General features: G+C 39.4%; 1 protein-coding gene across 1 annotated transcript; it reads right to left on the bottom strand.

Moving 5' to 3' along the window:
• Positions 1-18,623: 18,623 nt before the first annotated feature.
• Positions 18,624-19,605, bottom strand: LOC149022761 (uncharacterized). The gene is made up of 2 exons (XM_089147696.1): positions 19,204-19,605; positions 18,624-19,145 (listed from the first exon to the last, which is right to left on the bottom strand). The coding sequence occupies exons 1-2, from the start codon at positions 19,603-19,605 to the stop codon at positions 18,624-18,626; spliced, it is 924 nt and encodes a 307-aa protein (XP_089003822.1).
• Between the last annotated feature and the right edge of the window lie 5,039 nt (positions 19,606-24,644).

The following is a 24,644-nucleotide window of genomic DNA, read 5'->3' as shown; positions in this document are numbered from 1 at the left end:
GTAGTGAACTCTACATTACTCCACTACGGTTGGCTTGAATGACATGGTGGAGCAGACACCAGAAACCCAAGTTACTTTGTAGCTTTGCTTTGCATATGCCCACATAGACAGTGATGCGAGAGTTCTTTTCAATAATCTCATTCCTAAGAGTTTCGATCAAGTCACCTCGATTCCTGAGTCGGAGTGCCCTGTCTAGTTCCAAGGAATTCAACTTTTACTTTCTACTCTCTTTTTTTTTTTTTTTTTTTTTTTCTTCTTTTGTCATGCCCTACACAAAATTGATCTCAACTTCTAGCCAAAAAAACAAGGACCCACAAAACTCATAGATGGTTCAACGCCTTAAGTTAAGGGCCTTTTATTTTTCTAAGGAAAGTCTCATCTCAACATATATACAAGTTACCTTCCTCTCAATAGGGTTTTTATGTGTTCATGATGGGTACCAAAATCACTCTCATTTCACACATCATAGCAATTGAAAGAATATGTATAATAACCAAATGTCAAAGTTAAAATCTACAACGCAGCTTTACCCCCCCCCCCCCCACACTTAAGTAATGCAATGTCCTCAATGCATGTATGCTAAACAAAGAAGACAAATGAGGGGTATACCTTTTAGTCAAGATGTGCTTATCATGGGAAGCTTTAGTCTTATCTTCAATATCAATGTATGATGGGGAAGGCACTCCAAATAAGAAAAACCGTGAATCGAAAAATCATCTCTAAAGATCTCAAGAAAAACATTCACAATGTTAAAGAAAATTCTCATCATACGTTGAGGTTCTCTAGAAGGTTTTGCATATTTCATAAGATGAATATGATGTTCTTCAATGGAAGAGCTTAGACCTTTGATATGAGTGACAAACCAACCCAATGCTTCTCTATTATCATTCAACAGTGTGATCAACTCTTCTGCTTTGTCAGAAGTTAAATCAGAGACAACAAGGACAGGAAGAGTATTATCTTGTTCCAATAAAGCATACTTCAAATTAGAAGGCAACTCTTTCAATTCTAGCTTGGGGGGTTCAATTATTGAGGGCTTGGGAATTGGAATGGATAGGGGTTTAATAGGCTCTAAAGGTGTGTGAAAATTTAAGAGTTCAGAAAAGAAAGTTTCACTATCATCATCCAACATATCCATACATTCTTGAAATTCATAATCAAAATCAATCTCAAAGTTGGTAATCACATCATTAGGAAAATCAAAAGATTCATCAAGCATATTGATCTCTTCTTTTATTTGTGGTTGTTTCCCTATCCTGAACATATTAAACTCTACAGTTTGATTTCCAAAAGATAATCGTAAGAGGCCATTTCGACAATTGATTAATGCATTACTGGTAGCCAAAAATGGTCTTCCTAGAATTATTGGGATTTCATCTTTGATTGAAAAAGGTTTAGTATCTAGCACAATGAAATCAACTGGAAATATAAATTCTCCCACTTTCAGTAAAACATCTTCAACCATCCCTTTAGGAATCTTAACTGACCTATCTGCCAACTGAAGAGTAGTTCTAGTTGCTTTCAATTCTCCCAATCCTAGTTGCTTATAAACATGGTATGGGAAAAGATTCACACTTGCACCAAGATCAAGTAAAGCATGTTCAATGTGTGTATTGCCTATGACACAAGCTATGGTGCGGCTCCCTGGATCCTTATACTTGGCTGCTATAGGTTGAGTAATTATGGAACTAATGTTACCTGCCAAGAACGCATTTTTGGGAATGCTAGTGATTCTTTTATGAGTGCATAAATCTTTCAACACTTTTGCATAGGCGGGGATCTGGGATATGGCATCCAAAAGAGGGATATTCACTTCTATCTTTTTGAAGACATCAAAAATTTTCTCCATAGTTGCAGTCTTCTTCTTATTAACTAGACGACTAGGATAAGGGGCCTTAGGAACATAAGGACTCTCATTTGAAATTTGCTCTTTTCTCATAGTTTCTGATAGTGGTTCACCAAACTTAGGTACTGCTAAAACAACTGGCTCATCCTCAACTTCTATGGGTTTCTCAGACAAACCCTCATTAGGAGATACTTGAACATTCTCCTCATCACAGTGGTCACTAATCTCGCTCTTTTCATTAATATGTGACTCACCTGTTAAATACCCTTTCCCACTTCTCAATGCAGACACAGAATTAATTGAAGCTAAAGAAGAATGGGAGGATTCAACTTGGTTGACTTGATTTTGTGGTCTTTGTTGAATCTGAATCCTAGGACTTAACTCAAGTTGGCTAGGCATTTTACCTTTTTCTCGCTCAGATAAAGCACTTGCAAGAGTGGAAATTTGTTTTTCCATATTATGCATAGAAGTCATGAAGGTGCTGGAAAGTATTTCCATATTCTTCTCTAAGGAAGAGAGACGAGAAAACTCTGGATTGTTACCTCTGTTGAAACCAGGTGATGATTGATTTTGTGCAATGTGAGGCATATGAGGCACAATAGGTGGATTGACAGGCCTAGCTAAATTGGCATTCTGGAAATTTGGGGCTTGAGGGAATTGGATATTTGGATTATAAGAAAATTGGGCATTTTGCTTTTGAGGGGCACCAAAGTGATTTTGTGTGGAATAATTGCTTAATCCATTTTGGTTTTGCCCTTGAGACCATGAAAAGTTAGGATGATTCTTCCACCCAGGATTGTACGTGTTACTGTACGGGTTTGGAAACATCGCACTGACATTCTCATGTTGGCCTCCAAAATAGGTAGGACATTCCTCAATTACATGTGTAGGAGACTGACACCATGAACACATAGCAATAGATTTGTCAATAAAATGTGCTTGACTTGGTGGTGCAGCTTTAACTACCAAAGTCTCTAACTTTTTCAAAATGTTATCTATTTGTACTTCCTTATGAACTTGGTTATCAACAAAATATCCCCTACTAGTCCTTTCAGACTCTTGGGTTGACTCCCATTCTCTAGTTCTATCTGCTAGGTCTAAAAGAAAATTCCAAGCTTCGGAATCATCAGTGAATGATGTAAATCCTGTGGGGCACATTGATTCCAAAAGTTGCTTTGTTTGGTAATCGATACCCTCATAAATTATTTGGCATAAATGCCATAATTCTATACCATGGTGAGGGCATTCTTGGAGAAGGCTTTGAAGCCTCTCCATTACCTTAGCAAAGGACTCATTGGGGTTTCTGACGAAATTGAAGAATATCATTTCTTATTTTGTTCGTCTTAGAGAAAGGAAAGAATTTCTTCAAGAATAGGACAGTAAATTGTTTCATGTGATAATGCTATCCCTAGGTAAGCTATAAAGCCACTTTTTGGCTTGGTCCTTTAATGCAAAGGTAATAAACCGTAGTCTTACGGCATCATCAGTAAGTTGTTGTACCTTCATAAGGACACAAACCTCCTCAAATTCCCTAAGGAATAAATATGCATCTTGATCAGATAGCCCATGAAATTGGGGTAACATAGATAGATAATGAGATTTGAGCTCAAAATTATTACCCCTCACTTCAGGTAAACGTATACAGGAAGGTTGTGCAGATCGGGTAGGATAAAATCTATCCCTAAGACTCTTAGGTGGAGGTGGTGGAGGTAGACCTTCCATGGTCAAGGTAGACACTCAGACAATTCTATTTGTAGAATCATGAGTCCAGACACACATGCACTAACCACTTAATGCAATTAATGGCTCTTATGAAAGAATGAGATTTCTTTTTTTTTTTTTTAAATAAAAAAATAAATAAAGTACTAAAGAATAAAAGAAAAAGAAAATAACAAAAACGAAGGGAAAGTAATGAATTTCCCACCACAAAGATTGAAACAATGATTCCAAAGCTGTAAGGTTGCCGTATAGCTGAGCGCTTATAGGTTTGACAGCAAGGGAATCCGTATAGTCTTCGGAGCCACCTACAATCGAATCTTGGTGATTCTGCAGTAGAGTGGGGACTACTATACGTTTTTATTTCTACTTAAGTTAAGAGTAATATCTTTGAATTTTTTTTTTATCACTTCGATTTACCTAAGAATTAGAAAAACAAAGTGGACTAATACCTCCCCGGCAACGGCGCCAAAAACTTGTTTGTGAAATTTAAAAGTAACCGCAAGCGCACGGTATCGTGTAGCTAACGGGTCGATCTCAGGGAGATATGCCACTTAGAATTGATATTCTTAATAGTAATGCGAGAGTGGAATGATTCAATTTTTTAACTAATTAACTAAACTAAACGATCCTAATCTATATGTCTAATGCAATCGAATTGAAACGAAAAATAAATTAAACACAATCAATGCATAAATAAAAGACAGGAAAAAAAATGCGAACAATAACAAAGCAATAAACAAAGAAATAAACAAAGCAATAAAAGGAAAAGGAAATAGCTAAAATGCAGATGCAACACCACCCGTCACCAGAAGCAGAGGCACGACTGTAGGCTTGCTCCGGTTATGTGGTCCGAGATAATGAATGAATAGGCAGAAAGTAAATAAAAGTAAATAACAAAGCAATAATCAAAGCAATAAAAAGAAAAGAAAATAGCTAAAATGCAGATGCAACACCACCCGTCACTAGAAGCAGAGGCACGACTGTAGGCTTACTCCGGTTATGTGGTCCGAGATGATGAATGAATAGGCAGAAAGTAAATAATAGAAAGTAAATAACAAAGCATAAACAAAGCAATAAAAAAAAAAAGGAAGCCTTAACCAAAGAGAGGCACGACTGTAGGCATCTCTGATCAAGGATCCAGGGGAAGGGAGAACAATAAATAATGCTGAAAGTAAATCCTAAATTAAGAATATGGAGGGGTAGATAGAAGCGGGAATGGAGGGAGGAGAGAAGATTAATAAAGAAGGTTACTTACTTGCGAATTGAACAAACGATTCGAATCTCAACCAACCCTAACAACCAGATCTAGATCTAGAATGATCTAAATCTGCAATTGCTAGACCCAGAGAAAAACGAATCTAAAAAAACTGAAACTTGAACTTGAAGAAGCTTGAACTTGAATTGCATTACATAAAAAGATTAAACATAAACATTGAATCTAGAAATTTAAATCTCACTAATGCAAGCAAAGAAATTAGAGAAAATCTAAATAAACAAAAGAGAGAAGAAATAATGCAGCTCTAGAACATGTTTTCTTTTGATGGAGTATGCTCTCCTTTTATAGAGTTTACATGAGATATGAAGCACGACTGAATTTGAATAAAACTCAGGGTTTCTATCTGACTCAACCAATTAGGGTTTTGACGTAGTAATCGCGCCAACTTAGAGAAATCAGATGCATAATTCCACCGTTGGATTTGAGGTTTAAGTAGTCGTTAAGCTCTCCTCCAAAAATAAGCACGATCGGACATTGGATGACCGTTCGATGAAGGGTTTGATCGAAACTGGACAGAGGCATTCAAAAACGAGATTTTTCCTCCTTTTCTTTCTGAATATAATTCTTTTTCCTCTTTTTCTTTCTTTAATTAAATCCAAGATAAGAGATAAGATATTGAGGTATGCAAGGACTCTTTTCCATTTGGACTCTCTCAATAATATCTATGTAGATTTGATTTAAAATCTCAGCCGTAGATCAAATTTGCCTTCTTTATCTCTTCAGTATTTCGGAGTTGGCCCATAATCACACATCTCTAGCCCATCATGCTCCAGATCAGACCCATTTTCGCATTTGAGAATTTGAATGGACTTCTTGACGTGTAAAATAGCATGATTAAAGCCCAAAACTCCAAATATTTGCTTAAATCTTGAAAAGTCCTAAAATCTGCAAAAACAACATAAAACCCAAGGTAACTCCATTCTAAGTGTATAAAATGCATGCTTTATGCCCTATGATTTCACACATAAATGTGCTCATCAGTTAGGAAAGGTAAGGAAATGTAAGATTCATCAAACCCTCTTCTTTGGGCTTAGTTTTAAGAGTAGTTCTTTGCAATAAATGTTGGATTTGAGTAGTTGTAACATGATAGGTGTTTTGAATGCTTGCAAATAGTTTCATTTATGTTTCCCTTTGGTTTGTAAGTGATTTGTGCGAGTTGTTGCAAACGATTTTGCATTTTGGCTCTCAGACCCAGTCGAGAGCAATCGCGAGAGCCAAATTTGGGGCTTTTTGATTGAGATGGAATTAGATCAAATTGAAGGTACCATTATAACCCTTTTGCTGCCAAATAGGCATTCGCAAAGTTTCGTTTCGATTCGACTTCGAATTGATGGTAAAATTTGATTTTCGCCGAAACTAGGTTGAGAAATGTGGGTTCGAAACTAGTTGGCAGATTAGGCTTTTGTTGGGTGATTTTGGGAACCTTATTAAAACCCAATTGACTTCTAATTTATGTCTAATGATCCTCTTACATAATTATGTTTATTTTGATTATAATCACCAACTCGTAAGTGTGACTTTGTGGAACTTTGGAGAGCTTATACTAACTAAAAAGGTGAGGAATATACTCAACCTTATCTTGCATGTTTAATTATGTAATTAAATTTCATTATTGATATATTGCCTTGCTTTAATATTTATTATCTTGTGATTATGTGTGGGACTTTGCATGAATGAAATGTAAGCAAGTATCTTTGCTTCTATTTTCAATATTCTTTGAAAAAAATATGAGAATGTATGAGATGGATGAGATTGAAAGGATTGAGTGTTTTCTTTTATTTTCAAATTCTAAATTATTGATATGAAGATATATGGATGATGTTGAATTAAATTACTCTTTTTATTTTATGTTTCAAACTAGGATTGTGGGTTCGCCCATTACCCTAGTGAACTTACATGAATATGTATCTAGACCTAAGTATATGAATGCTAAGTGTCTAGAAGTGTTTGGCTAGGTAACCTCATGAGTACTACTACCCTTACGGCAGGGGTATTGAAGCCGGTTAACCCGTGATGTTAATGGCTGGGTCCTGAGCGTCAAGCAGGCCCACTATCATCATAGAGAGGTAGGGTTGCATATAATAGATAAGGGCTCCTGGGCGCTCAAGACTGGTAAAATGATTCGTGAGAGGACATGGAGAGCATCCTGTCCATTATATGTGGATGACCACTGGGTTAAGCAATGAGATCCAACAGATGCCTCCCGTTGAGGATTCCTTTCATAGGTGGAAATGTATTGAACCAAAAGGGCACTAGGCATGAGGGGAGATGTCCGGACCATATGTAGTACTAGACCGTATGACTTTGCATTGGGCTAGGATTATCTTTGACACGCGCCAATCTCATACCAAACGGTGATGTGAGAGAGTGGTGACCTATACCCCAACCATGGCTTGACAGGACTTTACCCAACAACCACGGAGAACCCAATAGACGTCTCTTGTTGAGGGAGAGTGATTGAGACCGCTCAAAGGAGATTGGTGTACAAACTTAATGCGTGTCTACCATAGAGACCTCATGATAGAGTTAGGAGCATAATATCATAATCATTCATACATCATATCACTATCATTAATTACATTATCGATACTCAAGTTATATGTGTGGTGTGGGATCTTGTGTACAAATGCATGATATGATGTGGAATCTTGTGGACGAATGTATGATAAGATGTTGAGTTGACCTCACTGAGTTTTGTTGAACTCATTCCTTTTTATATGTCTGTTTCTATTAGAATATTCTGCAGGTTATGAGGACTCCTTCCAAGTGGAGGATTCGTCGCCGACAGGCTTTCTTAAAGGAGTGACTGAAGAAGATGTAGATTTGCATGAAGCTTCATGCCCGTGGAAAGGCTGTTCTTATGAGGTTGGATTCCATTAGGGAATCAGTTTTGTTTAAATTCCTCTATGACAATCTATGCTTCCTTCAAACTCTGATGTCCATTTTTATTAACTTTAGATAATGGATGATTGTAACCTTTTGATAATCCAGATTTAATAACTTATTATTAGAACTTGATTTATTCTTGTCCTTTTAATTATGCTATATCCTGTGTTGTATGGAATTGTCACTTGAACCTAGGTCTGCGGTGTATCACCCCCACAAGTATTTGGGTATGGCCGGATCCGGCTAGGTGGGGTGTGACAGGTTGACTGTTAAGAAAGTCTTCATAGTGATCCACTTGGTAATCTGCCCAAACTTGCTGAAGATGGCTAATATCAGGGTCCTGGAGTCGGCTATTTAATTCCCATGCATCTTCAATAGTGCCAATCAATTGGTGGGGAATAATAGCTATATCAATATGGTTCATTTCACACATATCTAGTTGAAATTGGTGCCATTCATCAAACAGAACATTACGCCTTGAATAAAGGTCATAATTATTGACAGCATAGATGGAAAAAGTAGGAGAATAAGCAAAGAGGTGAGAATTGCTGGAACGTTGAGGATCAACAGAGGGTGAAGATGATCTGGTTCACGGTGGAAAAGGATGATGGCCTGATTAGTATGGTCTGAACTGTAGTTAGAAAAGAAAGTATACCAACAAGATAGGGACTGAAATTCACTGAGGAATGAAGCTACAGAGTTTTTGGGACATGGATAATTAAGATAATGGTATAGATAGGCCGAGGTTGTGAAACAAGGGAAAGAGAGGGCTATCTTGTAGGGGACTAGGAGGTTTTTGAAGAATATAGTGTATTCTTTAGGAAAAAACCTAGTTTGTACTATATTAAAAAGGGTAAGGTACGGGTAGGAAGGATGGCAACGGTACCATGAGAAATGCATACCATGTCTATGTATGAGTACCGCAAGAGTATCTTTGTAAACAGATATACATCGGGCTGTGATTGTTCTGATGGAAACATCTTGGTATATGGATGGAGGAAGATGTTAAGATGTGGTTGGAGGTCATCATCAGAATTATCATCAGGGTTGTCGGGAGGAGGGTTGATGGGAAAGCAGAGAGGAGGGATGGCTTGTGTAAGGGGTAAGGGATGAAGAGGCCTGGAGAGGAAGTCTGCCAATACATTCTGTTTGCCTTTGATGTGTTTGATTGTGAAGGACCATCTACTAAACCACTGTGCCCACCTGAGAAGCTGAGGGTCTGGGAGTATCTTGGGCTTCAATTGTATCATTTTTGGAAAGGAAGACATATCCATTTCAATATGAAAATGGTAGCCAACGAGATGAAATTGGAACTTTTCAATGCCACGTTTGACTTGCCGAATTTCTTTGAAAGTACTGTGATAGTTTTGTTCTGCTGGAGTGAAAGAGCCACTTTTGTAACCACAAATCTTTCGTATGCCATTGAGATCTTCAAGGAGAACTGCTGACCAATATTGAGAACTAGCATCTGTTTGGAGAATTCAATTGCCTGAGGAGGGGATCTGGAGGGGAGGAAGAGTTTGTGCAATCTGCTTTAACTGCTGGACTGCTCAAGTATGCTGAGATGTCCATGGGGGAGCATTTTTCTTCAGTTGTTGATACAAGAATGCAGTGTAAGTTGCCTTTTTAGGAATGAATTCATGCATGTAGTTGACAATGCCAAGGAACTGCCGTAGCTGTTTTCCAGAAAGTTGGTCCGGGAAATTCAGAAGGGGTTGACCAATGTGGGTTGCAATGCATAAGATCCATTTTAAATAGTGACACCCAAAAAATCAATGACTGAGGTTGCTAGGATACACTTTGTAGGAGAAAGCATAACACCAGCTGTTTGAGTAAGATTGAGGAACTGGTTGAGGAGCTGTTCATGTTTTGCTTTTGTAGCTAAAAACAGGAGAATATTATCAATGTAAATCAATGCCTGAGATTCAATGGGAGCATAGATTTTCATCATTGCTTTCTGAAACAGTGAAGGAGCTGTTTTGAGTCCAAATGGCATGATCGTCCACTGTAGATGGTGTCTTGGAATGCAGAAAGCTATTTTGTGCTGATCTTCAAGGGAGATACCTAACTACCAAAAACCTGCTTTGAGATCAAACTTGCTGAAAATTGCTGCGAGGAAAAGCTGGGCAAGGAGGGTTGGTCTTTGTGGCAAAGGAAACTTGTCATCCGCCAAGAAAGTATTTAAGGGCTGGTAATTGATCACCAAACGGAGTTTTTGCCTTAACTGTTCTGTTCTTTTGTTTACATAAAAGGCTTCACATGCCCACTGTGAAGTGGTTGGTTCAATGAGATGATGTGACAAAAGTTCAGAGATTTCGGCACGTGCTAGTGTCAAATGTCCTGGATTCATACTAGAGTGACTTGCTTTGTAGGATTGACATCTTCATTTTTCTTGAAGGGAAGTTTAATGAAAAACTCAGGATTGTGCCAAAGGGGATGGGGACACTTTTGTAGAAATTCAGTGTGAGAAGAGGCACAACAGTGAAGAAGAAACTGCTGTTTGAGGGTGTCAATTTGGTTGACCATGAAGAGACGAGGGATTAAGGTCCAGGGTAGAGTGTGCTGCCTATAGGTTAGACCTTGGGAAGACCATTTCACAGAAGAAAGGGTACTAAGGAGATCAAAACCTATTAGAAAGTCTTTGCTAGGAAGAGTAGATCCTAGAACTTTATGGTAAAGGGTAAGAGTTGGGAAAAGCCGAATTGAGATGGGATTTTTAGAAATCAGGTCTATTGTGAAAGACTCACCATTGGCTGCTAACAGGGGTTGATGGTAGGGTTTCCATGAGGAGAGGAGGGAAGAAGGGTAGGATTCATGATGGTAAAGGCTTCACCAGTATCGAAGAATGCGAAAACTGTTGTGGGGCAAGACCATGGTTCAGAAATTGAGATTTGGGCTAAAGGCATGGTGATTTGGTGTGAAGATATTTGGAAAGGTTTGGTTGGGGGTAACACTGGGATTAGAGAAAGAGGAGAAGGGATGGGTTGTGCTTGATAGGCTGGACAAAATTCCATAATATCAGTGTCATTGTCGGGGGTGATATCATCATTATCAGGAAGGTCAAGCATGAACAAAGTATCATCACTTGCTTCATCACGAGACTTGTAAAGAGATTCAATGTCTGCATCATAGTCATCAGGAAGAGTTTCGGAAGAAAATTGCTGAATCATATGAAGAAGGTTTGCCTGCTTTTGTCGGAGATCTTTTCGAGGACAATTCTTTGCAAAGTGACCTGTTTGTCCGCAGACAAAACACTTATCAGATTTTTTGTTTCGGAATTTTTTCCTTCTTAAAAATTTCCAGGGACGCCGAGACTGTTTTTGAGACCGTCTGGGAGGTGTAGGATAGGATTTATTCCACTAAGCAGGGTGCTTAGTTTTTTGTAATGCCAGAAATCTTTGAGCAGGGAGTCTGGACTTAGAAGCACAGGTGCAACCAGAATCTTTGCACTTGATTTGCAGGTGAGAGTTATCACAGGAGGAGCCAAGCTTGTGCTGAGTTTTGTCCCATTCTTTGAAGAACTTGTCTGTTGACAGAGTATGTCCAAAGAACTTAAAATTGCTTCATAGAGTTGCCCAACTGTACACTGATCAACAGTAAGACCTGTAACTAAAAGTTCTTTTACTACATCATTTCCGAGTGGAGTAGGAAAATAATTGACAAAAACTTGTTTAAGTTTTCTGTCGTCAATGCCACCAATAGTGAAGAACTTAGAGAGCATACGCTTATAATGTGTTTGCAGATCACAACGATCTAAAGAACAACATTTCATCTGTAGCAATTCTTCTCGAGCTTTAATTGACTTATCTTGGTCATTACCCAAAAACAGAGAAGAGAGCTGGGAGATGAACTGGGGTAAAGATAATTGAGTGATCTGGAGTTGTTTGTATTCTCCAAGATTAAGTACCAATCTTTGAGGGTGCCAAGTGTCCGTGTGAGAAATTTAATGATTACCACCTGATTAGAAGATCCTTCATGTAATCTTTCAGCCGTAAGCCAGGCATGAAATTCTTGGAATTTATCTGGCCATTTATGAACTGATACATCATCAAGTGTGAAGAAAACTTTGGGATCTTGATTTCGAAAAGGGGTATATGCCGGAAGAACTGGGATAGGTGCCGGAGGTATAGTTGTGGGAGGAGGATCAGGGGAATCTTCATCAACTTCTTGGACAACCGGGGGAGGATCCGCAGGAGGATCAGCGGAGAACAGATGCTGTAAATCTAATTCGTCCAAAGCATCAAAATCTTCATCAGAAGAGTCTTCTGAGGGGATAGAGGGATGAGGAACTGTAGGATAAATAGTAGGAAACAAGGACTGAGACTGAGTAAGATCTGTTAAGAACTGAGTAAAAGGATTAGGGTTTGTGGGAGGTTTTAAAGAAGAAGAAGGAGGTGCTGAAGGAGGGGGAACTGGAGTCTTTGGCTTCTGTTTCTTCTGTTGTTCTTGTTCAAGAATTTCTAACATTTTATCCATAGGGAAATCTCGAGAAGGGGGGTGGATAGAAGGGGAAGGTTTGACATTAACAGGGAAAATATCAAACGGAAAAGGTTGTGGGGGAACAGAAGAGGAAGACATTTGAGAAGCTTGCTGAGCTTGAAATGCTGCAAGTTGCTGCTGTTTAAGTTGAAGCTGTGATTCATAGAACTTTTTCTCCTTCTCTTTTTTTGCCATGATATGGGAAACGACTAGAAAATTGGGATTTTTCATCAACGAGAGAAGTTCGGGGTGCAGAAAATCAATTTTATTCTTCAGATACATTAAGTCTTTATTGACTTGCTGAAACTGCAAAGTAGCATGTTCGTGATATGCCAGAATTTTTTGAAGATACTGATTCTGAACGAGAGTATTTTTTGCTTGCCAATTTAGGGCTGCTTCAATAGGAGAATTAACTTGCTTGGTTCCATCAGAAAAAATAGTATTTGGGGGAGAAACTTTCCAAGTATGTGATCTGCCTTGGGGGTCTACATGAGGAGATGTGGAAGGAAAGCTCTTACTGATGGAGGAAGAACTGCCAGTGTTTTGCATCATGTAAGTCAGGACTGGAGACTGTTGTGGAGGTACTGGAGAAACATGGCAACACCCTAAAGAACAGGGTTTTGAGGTGCCATACTGTACAATGTACTGATATTTTCCTGGAGCATTAGACAGAGGTCCAACATTAGGACATCCTACACAGTATCGTTTCCACAAGGGATCTTGTTTCTTTTTTGGTTTGTATGAACAGTCATCTTCATCATCCTGAGAGATACAGTCAGGAAAATCACAAGCATCAAAGTATTTGTGTCCTGTTGGTGACTGAAACTAATAAACAGGAGAGCCGTCTTGAGCAAAGGCTTTGATAGGAACTAAGGGCAAGGATTCCTGTTTTGGAGGAAAGAAAGGGAGTAGCATGAAAGCTGATGGTTTAGCAAATCGAATTTTTGTTTGTCCTTCGGGAAGTTTTTTGTAAGATTGTATTGTAGAAGTCAAGGCTGGGGTGGGAGCTGGTTCAGCATGGAGTGCTTCGTAGGAAGTAACCCATGAGTCTGGAAGGAGCTTGATGAGCTCGGCACGAGGGAGTTGTCTGGGAACTTGGGCTGCTGTGACAGACTGATTTGCATCGACCTTCAAAAATAAAGCATCTTTGGTGTGACCGGTATCCAGATCAAAAGAATGATTCTGAAGTCTGTAGCACATCTGATAATGAAGGGTTGCAGCTATGGAACCTGAAGCTTGAGGAGCACCAGTAAGGTGTACTAAAAGTTTTATAGCTTGAGGCAACAGAGGATCTGCCAACGGGATGTTATAATTGGGAAACAAGGTAAAAAATACCGTTCCAGCATTCAACGTGGTCTGAATATTACTGATTACTGCATCTTGGTATTGTAGAAACTGTGAATCTAGAACATCCAGACAAGAGACCGTAGAAATCCCACACCGGCCATGAAAAGTCATGGAAACCCTTAGAGCACCAAGGTGTAAATGAGTATATCCTTGAGAAATCCACTGCCGGATGAGATCGGGAGACAGATCGATGACAAAGTACTGTTCTTGGCCGGAGGCTGTAACATGAAACTGAGAAAAGCCACTAGCCTGAACTACTTCTTTCAAAGGAGGAACCTTTTTGGGAGAAATCAGAGATTTAAAAGTGAACTTATGTGGTTGTTTAGGGAAAACGGTACAGGGGTTTAGAAGGGGGAATTGTGTGGGCAACAGTTGAGTTGCAGAAGGAACTTGTTCTTGATCTGGGATGTAATTAATCTCATACAAGAGTTCAACCTTAAGAGCGGAAGAGGTAACCTGGGAGGAGCTAGATGGGGGAGGTTGTAGAAAAGCCATGCTAAAATAAACCACTTTACCACACTGCCGGAGTTACTATCCCAATCAGTATTTGCAAACAGAATCTCTTTACAGTCTCTATGATGAAGCAAGTGATGATACTTTGTTCATGCTTGACCTTCCTGATAATGATGATATCACTCCCACCAGTGACGATGACACTGATATTATGGAATTTTGTCCAGCCTATCAAGCACAGCCCATCCCTTCTCCTCTTTCTCTAATCCCAGTGTTACCCCCAACCAAACCTTTCCAAATATCTTCACACCAAATCACCATGCCTTTAGCCCAAATCTCAATTTTTGAACCATGGTCTCGCCCCACAACAGTAATCGCATTCTTCGATACTGGTGCAGCCTTCACCATCATGAATCCTACCCTTCTTCCCTCCTCCTCATGGAAACCCTACCATCAACCCATGTTAGCAGCCAATGGTAAGTCTTTCATCATAGACCTGATTTCTAAAAATCCTATCTAAATCCGGCTTTTCCCAACTCTTACCCTTTACCATAGAGTTCTAGGATCTACTCTTCCCGGCAAAGACCTTCTAATAGGTTTTGATCTCCTTAGTACCCTTTCTTCTGTGAAATGGTCTTCCCAAGGTCTAACCTATAGGCAGCACACTCTACCTTGGACCTCAATCCCTCGTCTCTTCATGGTCAACCAAATTGACACCCTAAAACAACAGTTTCTTCTTCACTGTTGTGCCTCTTCTCACACTGAATTTCTTCTAAGTCTTTTAATCCTCTTTCCTAGTTGGTTCTCAACTTCTGTTTTGTATGAAATAAAAGCATTAGATGCTTCATCTTTAGAGTGGATTAAATATACCATAGTATATCGTAAAAAATCATCAATGAAAGTAACCATATATTTTTTTCCACCTCTAGACTCAGAAGATTTAAAATCACATATATCACTGTGTATTAAAGCAAGTAATTCACTTTTTTTATTTACTGACTTACTTCTTTGTAAATTTAGCCTCAACGCATGTCTGACACTTATCTACAGAAGGTTTTAGATTTCCTTCAATCAAGCCAATCTTACACATTTTCTTAATGTAAGGTGTACTACAATGACCTAATCTAGCATGCCATAAGTCATACAACTCAAAAAAGTAAACAGAATCAGGCTTATTATTTATTGAATCATGAATACTGAGTACAAATAGCTCCTCATTCAAATATCCCTTGCCCACAAATACATTAATATTTCTAGTAATAATTAATTTATCAGAATCAAAAGACAATTTCATCCCAGACTTGTTCAGAAGAGGGCCTGACACCAAGTTCCTCCTAATTTCTGGCACATGATATAAAATCCAGCTTTTACCTAACCTTGACCCGACCTGGTCATTGTTGTGTTCGTAGGTCCGAACACCCGAAGTGGTGGTAGGAGGGACTTGTGGGCCCTGCTGGTTGAGGACGTGGTGTCGGAACTCCGTGTACATGGACATTGATGATGCTGCTCCTTCCTTGAGCACATTATCAGTGTTAAGCTAGAATCTGCGCACTGATGAAGAGTGAGACAGTTGAGATATCAAACGGACTCCTAAAACTAGACCTCTTGAGTGAACTGTAGGAGAAAACCCCATGCAAATTGACCTTGTATAGCCCTCCAAGTCCACGCCTAAAGTTGCTGAACTATTCTGTTAAATTCTGCTGAACTATCGACCAAATGTATCGACCAACAGGTTTGCTGAACCCAGGTTTAAAGATTCTCTGGAATACTCTTTTCTATTTATTTATTCCTCGAGACTGGAGCCCTATTCTAGCATTTTCAACATCTGGGAACGTGGGAGAGCATCTCAAGAACTTCTCCTTGGTAATGGTGAAGCACCTTCTCCATTAATCATTGCCAAGCACTCATTCTCACTTCCTTGTTTCCACTCTCAAGGTATGACTCTCACTCCTCCTTTCTCTATTTTACTGTTGGGACCATGGCCAAGGTGCTGCAACCTTGCAAACACCTTGCCATGAGCCTTCTATACCTCATATATTGATGTTTTCACCGATATGACTATGATTTATTCACCTCATGATCATTAACTACACACTTCTATAATTTATTGCTCACCAACTTACCTTATTTAGCAAAACTGAGATGAAGCCTATGATTAACCTAATCTTCACCTTGCATATGAGTTCAATGTTGCTTCTAAGTGATTCCCTATCTAATCCCCTATGTTTTCCCCCAATTTGCATTAAGATATAGCCAATGCCATGTTTAACAACTCTTGACCTTGATGAATCAATTTGGGGATTTCTAAATGGACCATTGGATTATGATAAATTCTTGATAATTAGTGCCCCTATATTGTGCCTAGACTATCCTCCAAGTTTCGTGTCGATCCGAGACCCGGAAGACCAAATCTAGGCAAGAATCCAAAAAGCCAGCTTGCTATCCGAAAATTGATTTGGTCGATACTATTGGTCGATACTATCGACCAAATGTACCGACCAACAGAGTTGCTGTCAGCAACTTTTGCCTAGTTCTGATTCGTTTGATCTCCGATTGTTCTGAATTCTTCTCTAACCTTTCATATATGTTTGTTTAGGGTTTTAAGACTATTTGGGCCACTTGCTTGTGGTCTTGGACCATTCTCTTCTCCAATTCAAGGTAAGGATAGTTATCGGTATAATTACCTAGGACATGAAATTTTGACTTGGTATTCCTAATCTAGTGAACATGGTTTCTGTTTCATATTCGTATCATGTTAGACTTGCTACATATGTCTTTCAACAGTAGCTTTATGTTTACATTTATTTTATCTCAATGTCTTATCATATTTATCAATTTCAATGTATGATAAATTATGTCAATGTCATGAATTAAATGTTTACTATGATGGTTGTATTTTATGAATTGATATGATGGACTTGGGCATGTGATTGCTTAAGTATAACTTGGGATTGAGGAGTACCCTACTGGTGCTTCTGTCCTTGGACATCGGAGGGAATAGTATGGGATGTTCTCCGAAGGTGTCCATTGACGCTTTCTTGGGTTATTGGATGACATACATAGGACTTGTCTAGATGTATGGCTAGGATGTCCCTATTATATCAGACCCGATTCGGAAGGGCATTGAGACCGAACAACCCATGGTAGTAGTGTGGATTTGTGGGCGCTCAAGACCGGTATCCACTCCGTGAGAGGACATAAATTGCATTACGGTTACCCGAAAGGGGCCATTTATTGGTAGGGTTGCAAATGGCTAGACTTGGGCTCACGGGCACTCAAGACCGGTGAAATGATCCTTGAGAGGGACGTGAGAGCTTCCCGTCTACCATTTGTGGATGACCAATAGGGTTGATGAGTCCGGTGGGTAATATCTGTGACTCTAGTGTGAAGGATACCGGAAAGGATCCTGAGAGGGGAGGAATGGACGTATCTGGAACTGACATGATATGATTAAGTAGATGACTTGCATTGGGCTAGGCTTTACCTTGACATGCACCAATACTTGTACCAAATGGTGACGTGAGAGAGTGGTGACCGAAACCCCCAACCATGGATTTGTCCGAGAGGGATGCATGACCCAATTCCCCCCGGTGATGAGTGACTGAGACTACCTAAAGAAGTATGGTGTTATGACTTAAAGCATGTCTACCACAGATGACCAGCATACTTAGGGTAGAATCATATTGCATTATATGTCTCATATCATCTGCATCATTTTATGATTATCTTGTGGCTTATGTGTTGTGGAATAACTTCCTTGTTGAGTTCTTTTGAACTCATTCCTTTTCTGTTGCAATATTTTGCTAGGCTACTCTACAGGTGATTTCTCTGATGGCACATTCCCTGAGGCGGACCCAGATGCCTCATACTACTATCCGGAGGCTAGCTACAATGAAGACTTCGGTGACGGTACCGAAGCAGATCCTCCGGCGTATTAGGGTTAGCCCTGAGATAGTATGGGAGCAGCCATATTGGGTCTCTGAGGTCTTCACTATTGAAGAGAACATATTTATTGTGGAGGAGACTTATGTGTAGCTACCCCCCCTTTTTGTGACAGTTAAACTCAAAGGAATTGTAATAACCTTAAATTAAATTTCATAACTTGAGACTTGTACTTATTCAGTTTTGACCTCACTTCCGCTTATTTGAAGGAGTGGATTCCGCCCACTGCCTTCTTAATTTATCTGACATGATATTTACTTCCATACTCTGATTATCCTTGGTATCTCTTTTCTGAATTTTATGATTATCCATTATTAGTTTATTATTATTATCTGTTCATGATTGTATTATCATCGATGTGGATGATGTGGTCCCTGAACTATGGATCTTCGGGGCTGTGGATCACATCCCGGGTATGCCAGATTGGGTACCGGCTGGTTGGATGTGACACATGAAGCACGTCGTCCAAAACCAATGTCTTCCCAGATGTAAGCTTCAAAGTCACTTGGCCCTTGCCGACTACAAAAGAGGAATCTGAATTTCCCATGAAGACCTTATCTCTAGAAATAATTGGAGTGTACTTTGAGAACATGTTCTGATCATTGCAAATATGTCTCATTGCCCCAATATCAATGACCCGGTTTCTTGGTTTTTCAACTGAATTAATTTATGTGATCATCGCTGTAAAGATGTCTTCCTCAATGAGATTAATCTTGGTTTTTCAACCTTCCTCTTAACGCGACAGTCCTTCTTGTAATGACCCGGTTTACCACAGGTAAAGCAATTCCTATTCTTCTTCTTGAAGTCTTTATCCTTCCTCACTTGAAGACCTCTTTTGAGGTTTGACTGCTTTCCAGTTTCCACAAGATTTGCCTTGACTTTCTGAACTCCACTGCCCTTTTCTTTCTTGTCCCTTGCTCTATTCCTCTCTTCAATTTTTATTCGAACAACAACCTGTTCAAAAGTCCACTCCTTCCTCTTGTGTTTCATATTCAACTTAAAAGTATTCCAAGAGTTAGGAAGCTTCTCAATCAGAGAGTGAGTAACAAAAGCATCCGGCAGAATCATCCTTTCCTTGGCTAACTTGCCAATCAGAACCTGATATTGGTCAATTTGTGGAGAAATTTCCTCATCATCATTCATTATGAAATTTGCCACCACATATTTACCACTGCTTGCATCCTCTAATGTGTATTTCTTCGAGAGAGCATCCCAAATCATATAGGCATACTCAAACGTACAATACACATTATACAGGTTCAGAGAAAGAGTATTCAAAATCCGGTTTCTTACACTGATATTCAGCTTGAACCCATGCCATTCTCTTTGCCTCGAGTTCTGGATTCTCTGTTTGTGCCGGCTTTGGCTCTGTTAAAGCAAAAATGACCCCTATTTGGGTCAGAGCGAACAACATCATCTGTTTCCACCTTTTAAAATTTTGACCAACGAATTGGTCTATCTTGTCAAATTCTGACATAATCCACATGTGGTCCATAGAAGACCTCAATATATGCACTGGTGGGATGACATTTGTAGGAACAGAATCATTGGTTTGCAGGATTGGGATGACATCTTGTGTGTTTGAAACAACACTGTCAGGAGGAGTTTTGCTAGAGGCCGTTGAATCAACAGCGGGTGTCTCCTTGTCACTGACCATGTCTTATACTGATTCAAATACCTTAAGATTGTTAGAACCAGAAGACCAGAGGCACAATATAGACAGACCAATAACAGAATCAAGGAGAAATGAATATATAAAGTATACTTTATGTCAGAATCACTTACTCGAATGTAGTAGAAGAAGCGAAGGAAAATCAACACGAACTCGAACAGGGCGAGTTGAGGTATACATACAATACTTTTCCTTAAGGTATTTGAACGCCCCCTTTAATGTAGATTGGGTTTGATCTTAACGTTCTCACCTCCAAGATACAACAACTCCTAGATCTGAAGGCTTGCACTCCAACATAATCTACTTGCTAAGGAGATACGAAGGTAGTACACAGCACGTGAATGAAGAAAACAAAAACGGAATTTTCTGACTCTAGAATACGAATTTCTGTTTTTTCCCAAAATCAGAGTAAGTCCTTTGTTCAGAGCTTCACCTCTATGTATAGGCTCGTATGGACACCTTCAGAGAGCTACATATGTACGTGAGGTCACCTTCAGAGAGTTGTGACTGTATGATCAGTCACCTCCCTACTGCAAAACCCAAAACTAGGTTTTCTGGATCCACGACCCAAGACCCACGTCCCCAAGTCCCCAAGTCCCATCATAGACACTTAATATTATTTATATAATATTATAGTGCCCCATGGCCTGGTTAGACTAGGGTCTACGGACCACTACCACAACCACGCCCAACTCAGTCCAGCTCGGTGCATGCGCGTGATCCACACTTAACTCTCTACAGGCATACACCCCACTTAGAAGCTATATATGTATATGTAAATCATATAATCATTAGCTCCATCCGATGTGGGACTAAACACATATGGTAATCTAAATTACCTAATATATATGCCGTATTGCCAAAACCCTTTGATTGGAATCTATGCATCCAGAAGAGTCCTATAGAGTAAGAATAAACAAGAGTCCTAAAAGAAAACTAGGGAGATAGAGTTTTAATGTTTTGAAACTTATCTAAATATTATATTATTTATATTATTATTTTATTTTAAAACAAAAATCCAACAAGAATCCCTGGATATCCTCGAAGAGAGGAAGAGCTGAAGAAAAAGCTAGTTCATAATAACTTGTGTGTGACAGCTAATTTATTCATCTCAACAGTTTGCTACTGAGTACTGAATGAAGTCATCCTGAACTCAAAAACAATAAATAACAATACATGAAGGCCATATTTGTATCTTGACCTTTAAGCATCAATAGAATTAAAAGCCTCTAGCTGTTAGGTATGCAAGTACATCAGTGAAACCTTACTTATGAAGCCAGGAACTTGCAGAATGATGATCACGCAAGCTATTGATCCCTGCATTTGGTTGAAGCCGTTTTAACTATATGAATGAGAGGCAACAATCTACTCTCTTTCATGTAAGAAGATAATGTGCTTGGAAGCTAATCAACTGCTAATTAAATACCTAAGTACAAACTTGCGAGCAAGGAATTAACCCTTGAACCATTTAAATTCCTTAAATCAAACAAGGGATACAGAAAGTGAAAAGCCCAAGATTGAGCTGGATTAGTTGATGCTCATGCCACCACTAAGTCTTATTCTCGGCCAACTATCTCCAGTTTCGCATCCCTATTCATGACTGCTGATGATCTGGTTTCATTTCTTTTCGTCGTCACGACGTTATGTGCAATCTGTTTCGTTTGTAAGTTGCAGCTCTAAACATGAAATTCAATTCTTAAATATTTACAAATTCAATTTCCCACCCCTCCCCATTCAAACACACACAGTACGAGCTCTCGTTGCCCAAATGTTATTGTTCTATTGAGTTCATGTGTTTTGTCTTAGCTTAGAAGAAAACCACGGGCAATTCTCTGCAATACCTTCAAATCCAGGTGGCAAAAATTTGCAATGTATTCTATCTCGTAATAAGAGAAAGCATGAGTAGGCCAACAAATACACTGATTCCTTTGAGGCTAAATATAGGTTAGGTCAGAATCAAGAAGTGAATGCAGCTCCTTAAGGGTGCATTTCGTAACGGGCCAAGGAATAATTTTTGGCATTCTTTCGTTCTTAGAACGACGAAGAATGCCAAAAAAGGTCTAGTAAATTGAGTCGTTCTTTTGTTTTTAAGAAACGAACCGGTCTAATTCCTTTGTTTAAGAAGTTTTTCGCAAAACAACTTTGACTTGTTTTGTCATTCTCAAGAACAAAAAGCATGTTAAAGATGGACATTCAACCCAAACTTCATTCACATGCCACTTCTAACTCTTACCTGCCTTGCTAAGAATTTTTATTTTTTATTTTTTAAATCTCCATCACCTCAAGTGTTCTTAGCATAGATTTTATCTAATGGTCAAAATTGTTCTTAGACCACCATTCTTTGATAAAAACGTTAGAAACAATTCTCACAAAAAATGTCGTTCTCATAAAAAACCATTACCAAACATGCGCTTAGCATCCCTCATTCGGAAAAACATGACCCATAATAATATAAAGATAGATGAGAAAAACTTTCAAATCTCAACATCATTACTAGTAAGGGATTTTCTATTGAATTTGTCACATATTTGTTTCAATTCAGAAGATAATAAACAATGTTCACATGCAAAAAGATCCCATCCATTGGGATATTAGCAATTAACAAAACCCTATAATATTGACTCTTATGAGCTCCGAAGATGAACTCCCTCTGGAATAGGTTTGTTTATGTTTCTAGGGAGGCTAACTCAATAGCCGATAGCCTAGCTCGGAGGGCATTGTCAAATGGGAGTATGAAAATTTTTCCAGATTCCAATCCCTAGTTGAGTGATCTTTGTAATCAGGATTCCATGAGTTTTCATCAATAAATTCTCAATTTAAACTAGGAAAAAAAAAAAACAAGCCAGTAGGTTAATTGATCTTTGTTTCCTCCCATTGTGGTTGTCATTGCACGCAAGCCTTGCATGGGAAGTCGAATAAGAGAGTGAGTGAAGATTGGCTCCTTCACAGTCATTTGAAAGTATCGTCCAATAAACGTGGGGTAAGCAGCATGTAGGGGTGGGCCCAGGATTCAAAATGGGGGGGGGGGGGGGGGTAATAACAAATCTGTGACTCGGAATGTTCCGTCACCGTTTCTGTGGTCGGGGTTCCACTTGATCTTGGGCTCTGATACCAATCTGTCACATCCACCCAGCCGGTACCCCATTTGGAATACCCGGGATGTGATCCACAGTCCAAGGATCAATGATCTGAGGTCCATGCCTCCCACATACACGGTAACACAATCATGAACAGTAATAATCAATGATAAAAACAATTAATACTAAGTATCATGAATAAGATAAGATTAACTAAATCAGAGTGTGGAATATAGATAATAATAGAGTGTGATCAAAATCATAAAGGGTGAGAAGGTGTGGTAGCCACCCTCTCAGAGCAGTGGAAAAGAAGTAAATCAAGTTAGTTACATATCCAAGTGTCACTAGAATAATCCAAAAACAAGTTAATTACAAGATCCAAGGTTCCACAAATACACCAGGGGAATGGGGCACTATGCTAGGGTTTCTTCTATACTAATGGTAGTCTCCTCAACAGTACGGATGAAGTAAACCCAACGCTGCCGCTCCCGCACAACTGTGGGGCTAACCCTAGTGCGGATAGTAATCCTCCTCGGCTCCAATATACGGATCCTCACCGACGCCACTACCCGGAGGGTAGTATGTGGAATCATAGTCCGCCTCATAGGAGGTGCCATCGTAATCTTCGGTACACTGGAATGTAATCTAAAACATTTGCACAAAAAGGAATGAATTCGAAGAACTCAAGCAAGGAAGTTATTCCATAATTAGAAATCATACACATTCAGAACATATAATAATGCAATGCGATATGGAACATATGATGCAGATATGAGCCTAACTCTATGAATGCTAGTCTCTAGGGTAGACATGCTTTAAGTCATAGCACCGTACTTCTCTGGGTCGTCAGTCACTCTCCCATTTCCATATCTTGGGAATGCCCGGGGAAGATCGGTAAAGTCATCAAAAAGCCGTGGTAAGGGGATCGGTCACCACTCTCTCACATCACCATTTGGTCAAGTACTGGTGCATGTCACAGTGAAGCCTAGCCCAATGCAAGTCATCTACTCAATCAGTCAAGTCAGATTCAGATACGTCCATTCCTCGCCCCCGGCGATCCTTTCCGGTATCCTTCACACTAGAGTCAGCGAAATCCTGGATTCCGGACTCATCAACCCTATTGGTCATCCACATATAGTAAACGGGAAGCTCTCACGTCCTCTCACGGATTGGTTACCAGTCTTGAGCGCCCGTGAGCCCAAGTCTATCCATATGCAACTCTACCAATAAATGGCCCCTTTCAGTTATCCGTAGCATGGTTTATGTCCCCTACCGGATTGGCTACCGGCCTAGAGTGCCCATCCAACCATACACCACCACGGGTTGTTCGGTCTCAATGCCCTTCCAATTCGGGTCTGACACGACAAGGATGAACCTAGCCACACAACTAGACAATCCTATGTATGTCATCCAATAACTCGGGAGAGTGTCGATAGGCACCATCGGAGAACATCCCATACTATTCCCTCTGATGCCCAAAGACAGAAGTGTCAGTAGGAAACCCCCCAAATCTCAAGTCATACGTAAGCAATCACACATCCAATCTCATCATTTCTCATGCGTCCAATGCATATTCATAATAGTAATCAAATCATGATATTGAAACGAATCATTATAAACATAAGCAAATCAAAATGATAAAGTAACACAACAAGAGTATAAAGATTTAAATGCTACTGTTCTAACACCTATGTAACAGTCTCATAATGATTGAAAGGAAATTAAGGGATTTCATTTTTTAAATAAAGCACAGTTCAATATTTGATGACTTATATGTTTATGGATATAACCATCCTTACTTTGGATGAATTGATGATGAATTGAGAATACCAAGAATAGTCCAATAGAATTGTTTTAAGGCCCTAAACAAACATCAATAATAAGTTAGAAAAGAAGTCGGGAAGATCGGATGTCATTTGGGTCAAAACCGACCAAGGTTCGTTGTCA

This window comes from Hakea prostrata, chromosome 3 (assembly GCF_041222555.1).
Source record: "Hakea prostrata isolate BN-2017 chromosome 3, UWA_Hpros_2, whole genome shotgun sequence".
NCBI lineage: Eukaryota > Viridiplantae > Streptophyta > Magnoliopsida > Proteales > Proteaceae > Hakea > Hakea prostrata.
Note: the sequence above shows the minus strand (reverse complement) of the source record. Positions and strands in the feature narration are given on the sequence as shown.

Coding starts and splice junctions, on each gene's coding strand:
- LOC149022761 (XM_089147696.1), bottom strand. CDS start 19,605: ATGGTCAGTGACAAGGAGACACCCGCTGTTGATTCAACGGCCTCTAGC. Junction 19,146..19,203: donor AATACTCTTTCTCTGAACCT/GTATAATGTGTA, acceptor GCTCTCTCGAAG/AAATACACATTAGAGGATGC.